Source organism: Struthio camelus, chromosome Z, assembly GCF_040807025.1.
Source record: "Struthio camelus isolate bStrCam1 chromosome Z, bStrCam1.hap1, whole genome shotgun sequence".
Lineage (NCBI taxonomy): Eukaryota > Metazoa > Chordata > Aves > Struthioniformes > Struthionidae > Struthio > Struthio camelus.
This window is the reverse complement of record NC_090982.1, coordinates 13,478,318-13,488,890: the sequence shown is the minus strand read 5'-3', so window position 1 is coordinate 13,488,890 and position 10,573 is coordinate 13,478,318. Positions and strand designations below refer to the sequence as shown.

Below are 10,573 nucleotides of genomic sequence, written 5' to 3'. Positions count from 1 at the left end.
CTGGTTTCAAAAGTAACTAGGAACTTCATAAGCTTATACATTCGGGAACCCAAGATGAAATGACCTAAAAGTGCCTGAGCTTTAAAAAATCTTCACATACTTTCCATAGCTGCTTCTACACTGCTGTCTGTTCCAGCTGAATTCCTGACCAGTCCGACTCTTATTTCTGGATTTCTTAAAAGCATGCATGTGCAAAGATTGCAAGGGAAATCATAAAAGCACTCTATGAAGAGAGCACCCCAAAATAGCAGTCTTGACAAGCCTAGAATGTTTTAAGTTGCACCCTCAAGGTCCAGGGTCACCTTATTGACAACCTCAACCCTGGACTATTTCACTATTTCACAGAGCAGCATAAAAGCCATCACAAATGTCAGGATGAGTCAAGCTTTGAAGTAGTATTTATGATAAGCCTCTGGCTGATGCTAACATGCGGTTTTCAAGAAGAAATACTATCTTCAGTTCCATTCGTATAGCACATGGCAGAGAGGTGTTGGAAGTATTTACTTGATGAAGTTGTGATAAAAAGCAAGTAAACTTTTAAAAATTATTTTACCAGTATTCCATTTTCATTTGTTTGATTTTAGAAACAACCAATCAACTTACAAATATGTTGTCAAGGGAAATGTGAAAAGTATTTAGCTATTTAAATATATATAATCTGTATGTGGTTTTTGTGGGTTCAGCCACTGTTGGGAACCACTCTGAAAATGTGTGAAATTTATAAAAGCTGATAGATCACGGCTTTTGGAATCGCTTAATTAATGGTCTATTTATTAGATGTAACAGAAGCAAGATGGTATTGCTGTGTGTTATATAAGTAATAAATATAAAAGTGATGTGGAGAACTCGACAACCCTACAAAAAGATGAATGTCCATTTAGGTGTGTCAGAAACAGAAGAGCCAATCCTACACACTTTCTCCCACTTTCTCTGGGATTTTGTCTTACTTTTGTTGTTGTCATCTTTCTTTTTCCTGAACGTGAAAGAATAATTGTTTAGACTTTAAAGGCAAAATTCACGTTTTTGCCTTTACAGGTGATCTTAAGTGAACTTTAACACAGACTTCAGGGACATGGTGGGGAGAATATATGTTTATATATAAATCCACACAGCTGTTCACCTCAAAATTGAATTGTGAAATTCTGCTGCTAATGTTGCCTGCTGTAGATGTCTGCCCGTGACTAAAATCTTGGGGTTAGGGAATACCTATTTTCATTCCACAAGTCTACACAGAAATGTGAATATCCTGTGGCAGACACGGTGGCTGGGCTTGTTCTTCAGACAGCAGCTGGCCAGTTTCCATGTCTGAGAATTTAAGGAAAAGGTTTGCAGCGCAGTTCAGGAAGAAGAGCCAAAGCAGGCAACTCTCCGCAGCATTGGGTTAATTCTGTTTCTGTTCAAGTGGCAGGGACTTTTCCCACCCAAGCAGGCTGTACCAGTGCTGAGCACTTTTGGCAAATCCAGCCTGCCAGACTGGAGGGAGCTCTGGTGAATCAGCAGCAGCCCATGAGGAGCTGCCAGCGGACAGTCAGTTTTTTTCATTCAACCCGTAGAGATCACTACAGAAGCTGTCAATTCACAGAGCCATATAGTTCATTCTGAAACACCTTTTACTCTGCAGGCAATAAAACACTTTGGGTCAGAGTCAGTTGGCCTAAATTCCACCTAAGCCTCTGTGCCCAGTATTTCCTGCTAGCTAGGTTTAATGGCCTCCACACTGAGTGCTTTAGGAGCTGCAATTACCCTTTTAAAGTCTTCAGGTCTTTCCAGTAAGAGTAGACCCTTTTAAAGCTTGAATTTAACAGTGTGCCTTCCTGAAATGGGGGAAACTACGGATTATAATTTAGTTAGTTGTATGTCTACATATCTGAGCACAGCAACTCTGCTGTGATTTGTGTAAAATGTCATACTACCTTCAGTTTAGCCTTTCTCAGCTCCAGGACTAGCACTGCCATCTTGCAGGGTTTACCAAATACAGTCTCTATGACAAAACCAGTGCTATAAACCAGTTCTGTTCTGAGCTGTGATCTAGATCCTGGGTTCCCTTCCCATAAGAACAGACGGGTTTCTTGGGCATCATGAGGCGTTTCATGCCTCATTTTGAGTGTTGCTGGGCTTCATGTCTTCCAGTTTGATTGATCTGGAAGACATGATATGAATTAAGGTTTTCACATGAGCTGCATCTTCCCTGGAATTTGAACAGGGGTTGTTGTTTCTCTTGCTCTGTCTTTTATCAAGTGGATGGGCACTCTCAGGAGGATAGGGTGGAAGTTGGCTGGATTTATGTATGACCTCCACCGTATGAATCTTTATGTTTTGCATATTGTTGGGTATACCCAGGGCTAGAGGCAGAACATCTCACTGTAGAAATGCTGACTGTGGGCTGTCATCCTCAGCCTTTTTTTTAAGGCTTTAACCTTGCTAAGAAAGGGTCTGTCTTTCCAAGGCACTGAGTGAGGAAACATCTAACAAAATGATATATATTCCTCAGGTTTGAGGTATTCATTGCTGTTCACAGTGGCTCCAGCCAGCCCTAATAGGACAAAAAGGTGGGCCTGCAGTGAACCTTTTCTTCCCTGTACTTATGAATACCTCTCGGACTTGCTTGCCATGGTTTTAAATCTCATGTGTTTCTTTGAAACACATTTTTGGTGCAAATCAACTGGAAAGCTCATCTGAGGCCCAATGCAGGCCTTGCTGAGCTCCACAAGGCTCTCGTCAACTCTACCTGCCCTTCATCCTGAGCCACCTGTGTGCTGTCGTGGTAGAGACGCTCACTACAGGAGAAGTATCCGTGGAGAGGATGGCTGCTCTTTGCCTAGTCTTTTTGACTCTTGGTACTTGGAGGTTCCTTTTTCAGAAAGCCTCTTCCAGACTGATTTATCACAGCATCCTCAGTTGTGCACTGCCTGGTTTGCAGTCTATGGCAGCAGAACAGAGCAGGGAGGGACTGGATGTGCATTTGTTCACATACATGGGGGCAGCTGGAGGGAGAAGACAATGGCATGAGGCCAGCTGCATCTCCCAGAGAAGAGCTGGACCAACCCAGAGTACTATGAAAACCCTACTCCAGCTTACTGACACTTTAATAATGAATAAATTGAACTAGACACACTAGGGCAATCTCTACCTTGTACAACCTAAATACATATTTGAGCTGCTTCCTCCACCCACCTTCTCTCCTTTGATTCTCTCAGCACCTGCTGCTTTAAAAATAGAATTACATCCATGAAAACTGATGCATTCAGACTGTCACTTTGTCTATGGCCTTTAGATTGAAGGCCCCGTCTCCCAAGTGACCTCTGCCCTACAGGTCAGTAGTTAAGTCGCCTATTCTCTCCACCTCTTTTCATCACCCAGTCTTCAAAGAACAAAAGTCAGATCTGCCTTGCTTGTGCTGCTTTAACCACGGTCACTGCATATCATTCCCTAGCAGCTCAGCAATTCATGGGACCCATTTAATGGGTCATGAATCATATGCCTCTGTAACACATCGGTCCTGTGGTTTCCACTTCTTGCTCTGAGTAAGACGCTAGGATTCATCTTAGTATCCTAAAACAACCAAATTCATGCTTTGAAAAAGGCAAAGTCATAGTGCCATTTTGTGCACTCTTTTTACATATCTGTTCTTATCATGCGTTTGACTATGGTTTCCTCTTTAACCCTCTGGCTCAGGAATCCTGTGAGTCTCCCTCTCTCGGTGTGCTCTCCTTCTCCTTGGCTTAGACTCAGCAAAACTAACAAGGCTGCTAAGCCTGTACCTCCTCACAAAACATTTCCGGGCATGGGCAACACTCCAGGAAAAAAAAAAGGCACTACACAGACCGAGCTTTTCATTGTGCATAGTCCAGTGCTAGGAGCAGTGTGCACACATCAGCCAGGAATTGAACTCACCGAATGCCAGACCAAAATCTAGATTGTACCTAGCCTTCCTCTGACTATGTGCTGGCTGTTGCTAGGATTCGTACCCGAGACCACAGCCTCCTTGCAACGCACAGTTCCTGCGTAATTCTTTCCATACCCAACCCCAACGTCCTCTGACTGCTTCAATTACGATCTATAGCCACTGAGGAGACACTGAGAGTGTGGAAGGCCACATAATGTACAGCAATCTGGACAGTAGACTTGTTTCTCACGGTGCATGGGTTACACCTACAGGCAGAAAAATTTGTATCTTTCCTGGTGCCAGTTCCCATAAGTTCTGTGATAGCAGAAGAGCAGCACTTCTCAAATAGCACCCATCTTCTAAAGAAAGTAATCCTCATTCAATCTGAAACGTGGAGCTATATTCTTCTCCTGATCCTGATGGAGATTCCCAGTAGAGTAATCTTAATTCCTTATGTCTCACCAAGATTTCTGCCTCACAAAGGCATGAAAGTCATGTCTCACTTCCTCTGTGCAGGGTAGAGTTGCTATGGGTTGGAGTGAGACATGTCTTTTTTTGACTTTGCATCGTGGATTTTGGTCTCAGAAGATACCAGAGATGCTTCTAGAAGATATCATCTTGGCTAGTGTTCCCTGCAATGTTGCCAGACATGTTCTCTTCCACCACCACAAAAAAAAAAAGCGCTATTCACACAACGCTGTTTGTAAGTGCTAGTTACTACTACAAGACTCTAAGGGCCTTAAGACTAGGGGTATTTATAGGATTTGCCACTGCTAATCATATGATAGACATTTCCAGCCAGCTTCAAATGATTTGGTACGTATCCATGCCACAGGCCCCATTATCTCACAGCACAGCACCATATTAAGCCCATCGTGGTGGTCTTTACTGAGCCCACATCCGGAGAAGGCATTGCCGCGTAAACGTGAGCTTGAAAACTAAATTTGCATTACCTGCGTGCAGAGGGTTCTCCCTAAGGTGGCACTGCCTTGCATGGTATAGATAAATGTTTTGAGGCCCATGCTTGCTGCTTTGGTGACTGATATAGAATCACTTGAGGCAATGCCTTTCGTAAGTATATTTCATGCAGAAATTAAAGCACCCAGCTTCCAAATTCCTCCCTTTGTGTAACATGGGGCAGTATCAAGCCTGTGAGACGTAATGTCAGCTTGAGCATGAAACTGAAATTGTCCCCGTGTCCCCGTGATTTCCTGTTGTTTCGTCACAGTTTCTGCATCTGCCATCCTAGTACTTCTTCCCCCTCCCCCAACCCAGTATATAACCCAGTATATGGGGATTGCATTGTTCCCATCAGGTTTTAGCTGGAGAGAGCAACTTTACATCCTAGGCTCCCCTGAACCTTGGAGAAAATTTTATTTCTGAACCCAGTTGTATATATTCCAGTCAGAATACGTAGACTGCTCCTATTTGAACTTCTCCAGATAATGGCAGACTCAAACCAGAGTCCAAATTAGTTTCTTAGGATGACTTCTCCTTTTAAAATGGAGTTGGTTAAAATCTTTTGATCTGCAAATATCTACAGAAACACAACAGTGTTTTCACAGTGAAATTGTATTTGTCGCTGTCTTTTTCAACAGCTGGTCAAAATCTTCCTAATAAATAAATTCGGAAAATAGTTCAAGCGGAAGTGCAAGAAATTGTTATAAACAAAGTACTCCCTTCAATCTTCATCGGCTGATGATGTTTCTAAAGAAGAATGAAGGGAATACTTTGTTTATAACAATTTCTTACACATCCCCTACCAAGTGGTACACAAATGTAAAATGAAATTTGAGAAAAGTTTAAGCAGACAGAGATTAGTCTCTTAAATAATTTATTTGGAATATATTAGAAGTTAAATAACATCATACACCACAAAATGTCATCGGTTACACCATATTTCTTCATGGTCGTACAGATAAGGGATCCACAAAACACAAAGAAAAAAGTCCTGACAAGGAAAGTCTTTGGTAGATAGATCTAGTCAAATACATGTTGTACATGAGAGTAGGGAGCTCCTAAACAGAAAGAACAAAGAAAGCACTTGTGTGCATCAAAGGAATAAGAAGAAAACTTTTTTTAGGACAGAAAAAAAAAACAAGCACACTATGTTACGTAATTGCCAGGTTTTCTTTCCCCTTCCCTTGACAACAACTAACTCTGCTCCCAGATGTTTTGACTTGTCTTGGTGACAAGCGTGTTTCCTAGGATAGCAAGTGGCTGACAGATTGAACAGCACCACCACACCTCGCCGTTAACTGCTCTGATCTACTTGCACTAATTTATTGGGCTGTAACTCCCTGCGAGTCAACAGAAACCTAAGAGAGGAGGATTTGACTCATTACCTTTGAGGCTCTGTGCAGAAGAGACTGTGACTCTGGTCAATAACACTAAAGCAGGCAGAGGCAGGGAGAAAGCAAGTACTAATTTCACAGACCATGCAAAGACGCTTAGCGTGTTTCCACTCAGCTGCTCTCCGGTATAGTCCACAGCCCTGACAGCTCAGAAGTGCAGGGGTAAATAGATTAAAAATTAACACTCTTCAGAAACCAAAAGAAGTAGTCACTAACCTTTCCAGCTTTTTATTTACTTTTTTCTTTTGGTTAATATTTTCCTCTGTAGGGTACCTATAGCAGCAACCCTGGGCTCAGCGAGATGTACTCCTGTCAGACCTCCGTCCTCATCAATGCACAGGACTGTCCAATACCCGGTTGACAGGAGCCAGCCCAATTTCCTTTGGTGCAGCTCTGAAAGATGCCTGGGAGCTGAGAGGAAAAGTACCCCTCGGGATTGGGGAAGTTTTGAAAGGCAGCTCTGCTTCAGGTGACAAATTCGTGCCGAAGGGCTGTGCTTATTATGTATACAAACCCTATCTCTGCTTCCTACAGGGCAGGTCGCTGTCTCAAGCAGAATTAGCCCAGGGGCACGCCCTAGCACATGGCAGCTCCACTTCTACACCTGTGATGAACAGTTTTCTTTTTTAAACATTGAACTATACATTGGTTCACATTGAAATAAACAGGCCCTATGTCAGTGCAAACAGGATCTGACCACGAATGAGTCCTACTTACACCCCTCGGCATTTTTTACGTCACTCTAGGTAGCTTTATAGCATCGATGACCCAGCCAAATCTTTGCTGACACAAGTTATAATTCAGTCAGAAAACTAAATTGATTTGCGTGCAACAGCCCCCAGTGGTCGCCATCATGAAACCTCTTCCATTCTGCTTATTATCTAAATACCTGCAACGTGACAGTTGACCTTCCCCACAGCTGTTCATACAGGGACTGCTGCTAAATGAGCCCGAACCGAGCACTCTGAATCCAATGGAAGATGTTCACACTGATTTCTTTTTCTGTGCTTGATTAGTCCATTTTGGACGGCATCCAGACAGAGAAAGTTTCCACTTTGACTGCGTCAGGCGAAAGCAGTCAGCTGGTTGCATGGGCAGCATGCCCCTGCTCTGTGGACAGACCTCACTCAACCCAATGCCACGGAGCCCTGCGTCGTAGCACCAGGGTTTCAGAGGTGACAGCAAGGATCCATGCGGCCCAAGGGCTGCCTCCACGATCTGCAGAAGCAGGGCTGGTTCGGTCAGGAGCTGAACGCCTGCGACGCCTGTTACACAGCCTGTGCCGAAATGGCACCGGAGTGCACCGAGGAGCAAATGTCCGGCACCCTCTCCCAGGCCCAGACGCGCTCCGAGTGCTTCTGCACTCGTGAAGGTCTGGTGCAGAGGGGTGTTTCCTAAGGAACTACCGGGTTTCAATAAAGCGTACATGTACAGGGCTACAGAAAATAGACTGCGGGTTGGCTGCAGCTCCCAGCCTGCCTGGCACAGGTAGGGTCACTACTCACCGACATTTCCACAAAAGCAGTGGATCAGGCCTTTCTCCTGGGACATCCCTCCCAGAACGAGACCTTCCCCATTGCTACAGCTATTGAAGAATGAAGAAATTTAGCCAGCAGCCATTTTGATAGGCTCTGAAGGTAGCTGGAATGTAGACAACCAGGTTCCTTCATGTATTCACTCTCACTGCTAGGGACAAGGTTTACTGGTGGCTCTTTTCCTTCTGAACCCATTGAAACTCATCTGCGACTATGTCTTCCTTTATTTTAAATCATGTTAAAGCATTTTTGCTTTAACAACTTGTTTAATGTTGTTTAATACCATTTTGATCTGACATTAGGGATCCCTTCAGTCTGATGGATAAAGGCATAGCAAGGGTCAAGGGCTGGTAATTTAAAAGAAACTTTATGATGGAAATAAGATTCACAGGCTGAACAGCGAGTGCAATTGGGTACCAGAATCACTGAAAGGGGACAGTGGCATATTACACATCCCTCAAAATCTTTCTCTACTACAGTCAGATGTCTCTCATGGATAATTTTGTAGTACAGTCATCATCTCTTGAGCTCAGTGGAGTTTCTGCAACATGGCACAGGAAAATGACCCCTTTTCCTTCCAGAATCACTGGATGAGTTTGTATGGCCTGATTTATTGAGGAGATCAGGGCAGAAGGCCTTTCTGGCCTGGACTCTGGGCAACGACAGCAGTGGATCCTTCCAGGTTCCAGGGGCTGAGAGTTTCCTACCTGGCCATCGAAGCTGTTGGCTGACCAAGGAATTCCTTTCCTATTAAATAAAAATATATAAATAGATAATCATTGTAGACACGGGAGCAACCCATAGATTTTTCCATAAGAGAGGGCCTATCAGACTAACACCCAGACTGCGTCTCTCATTGTCTGCTAGGGAGATGACATCTCTGACCAACACTCTGCAATGTTGCTGCTAATGCCAGGAGATGGGATGCCACAGTTCTCAATCAGAGACAGTTCCTCCACATTTTGTAAGTGAGGGGCTTGTTGGAAAAACCCCAGGATGCTGCCACGTGCTGCCACTCCTGTCTGCTGCAGGCCTGGCTCCCCCAGCACCTTGACAAGAAAGTTGATGTATCTCATAGCTAACCGGAGTGTCTCGTTCTTGCTCAGTTTTTTGTCTGGAGGGTGGGTGGGAATGAGTTTTCTCAGCCTGGCGAAAGCGCTGTTGACATTTTGCTGCCTCCATCGCTCCCTGGTGTTGGTGAAGATCTTCCTTGTCATCCTCAAAGTGCTGCAAAGCAAAGGAGATGGTGAGCAGGTGCTAGATGTGCTAAAAATTTCTGACGTTTGCCTGCTATGGTTGACATCCTTTTTCTGCGTGTCCTGCACGGATTCACCCTAATCCATAAAGTTATGTCTCCATCCCAACAGCAGTCACCAGCGTAACAGCTGCAATCAGACACCAGAGTCTGATCACCTGTTCACGAAGGAGTAAATGGAATTTGTTTTTTCCCATGCAACCCTTCGATGCTGTTCCCCAGCCTCCTAAGGCTTCCCCTGCAGCAGAAGTCCCACTGCCCTCTGCATTAGCCCTGTCCCCGGCTGTATGACGGACACCTGGGCACTTTTTGTGGAGGAAGAAAGGCCCAGAGCAGGGCATAGCGGTGCTTCCCAAGCCCCATTTCAGACCTTCTTGGAGGCTGCTCGCAGCTGGTCCAGGCTCCGTGGCTCATAGCTGGAGCTAAGCGAGACTCAGCTGGACCTTCAGCACGGGTCCTCAGTGAGCAGCGAGCTGACACACTGTGGTCATACGTTATGGTTATTTCAGGAAACTTCTCTGGGAAAGCAGTGATCTGGGTCCTTGCCCAGCCCATGCTGATTGCTCCAGGCTGGTATCAGGGGCTCTTTGGTTCGATCTGTTCAGGCTTGTTCTATTTCAGCTTCTGAAAGCTGCCAGGACTAAGCCACAAATGCCATGAGTGCTGCTGGGCAGTGCCTCACAGGCCACAGAGGGAAGGTGCGACTCCTACAAAATGTGCAGGCATTGCAGCCAAAACGCCCATGTAGATTTTACTTGGCCGTGCTGCCTCAGAGAGCTGAGCTGAGTGGAGAAAGGAATCCAGTGCCCAGAGCAGATCTGGCTACAGAAGAGAGCTATGCAAGCCATGTGGAGTAATTTTAAAAGCCATTTAGCAGAGAGGTTTTCAAAAGCTCTTAGGGTTGACCTAACCATGCTCCCGTTGCCATTGCCAGGAATCTCAGTGACTGAATGAAGTGTATATCTGGATAACCATCTACAGCTTCTCAGACCACCCTGCTTTCCCTGCCTCTCTCCTTTTCCCAGGAGAGCTGTGTCTGTCCCCAGAGCCCCTCTAGCCCCAGCTCAGAAAAATCCAGCGATTTTAGCTCCCCTCTGCAGAGTCCTCCCTTCTCCCTCACAGCCCTGACTTTGGTGGGACCTTCACTTTTCCATTTCTGAAGCTGCTCTTTATGCCAATGGCACACAGACAGTTGGAGCAGGGAAAAACTATCCACAGCCAAGGGGCTAAAGGACAAATGTTTCCACTTACCCTCTTACAGCATGTGAAAACCTCGGCTCTTTATACTGATTGGCAAACTTGCCCTCACAGCAATCCCAGAGGACACAGGGGAAACAGCACCGCTCATCCCTGGAAAGGGGGAACCTAGCGGGGGTGAAAAGTCCCGCTGTGACCTGTGTTCACGTGAAGCAGCCTCGTACAGTGCAAGACACTTGGGGCTCACCACGTGTGCAGTAATAGCCAGCGTGAACAAGGAGAAGTCCCACGCTGACTCAACAATTAATTGGGTCACGCTGGCAGGGACACAAAAAACACGTGGCAG

At 45.2% G+C, this 10,573-nt stretch overlaps 1 protein-coding gene across 1 annotated transcript; it reads right to left on the bottom strand.

The window, feature by feature from the left end:
* Nucleotides 1-5,838: 5,838 nt before the first annotated feature.
* TAL2 (TAL bHLH transcription factor 2) lies at nt 5,839-10,233 on the bottom strand. The gene is made up of 2 exons (XM_068928312.1): nt 9,401-10,233; nt 5,839-9,002 (listed from the first exon to the last, which is right to left on the bottom strand). Exons 1-2 carry the CDS (start codon nt 9,583-9,585, stop codon nt 8,639-8,641), a joined length of 549 nt encoding a protein of 182 aa, XP_068784413.1. The 5' UTR covers nt 9,586-10,233; the 3' UTR covers nt 5,839-8,638.
* Between the last annotated feature and the right edge of the window lie 340 nt (nt 10,234-10,573).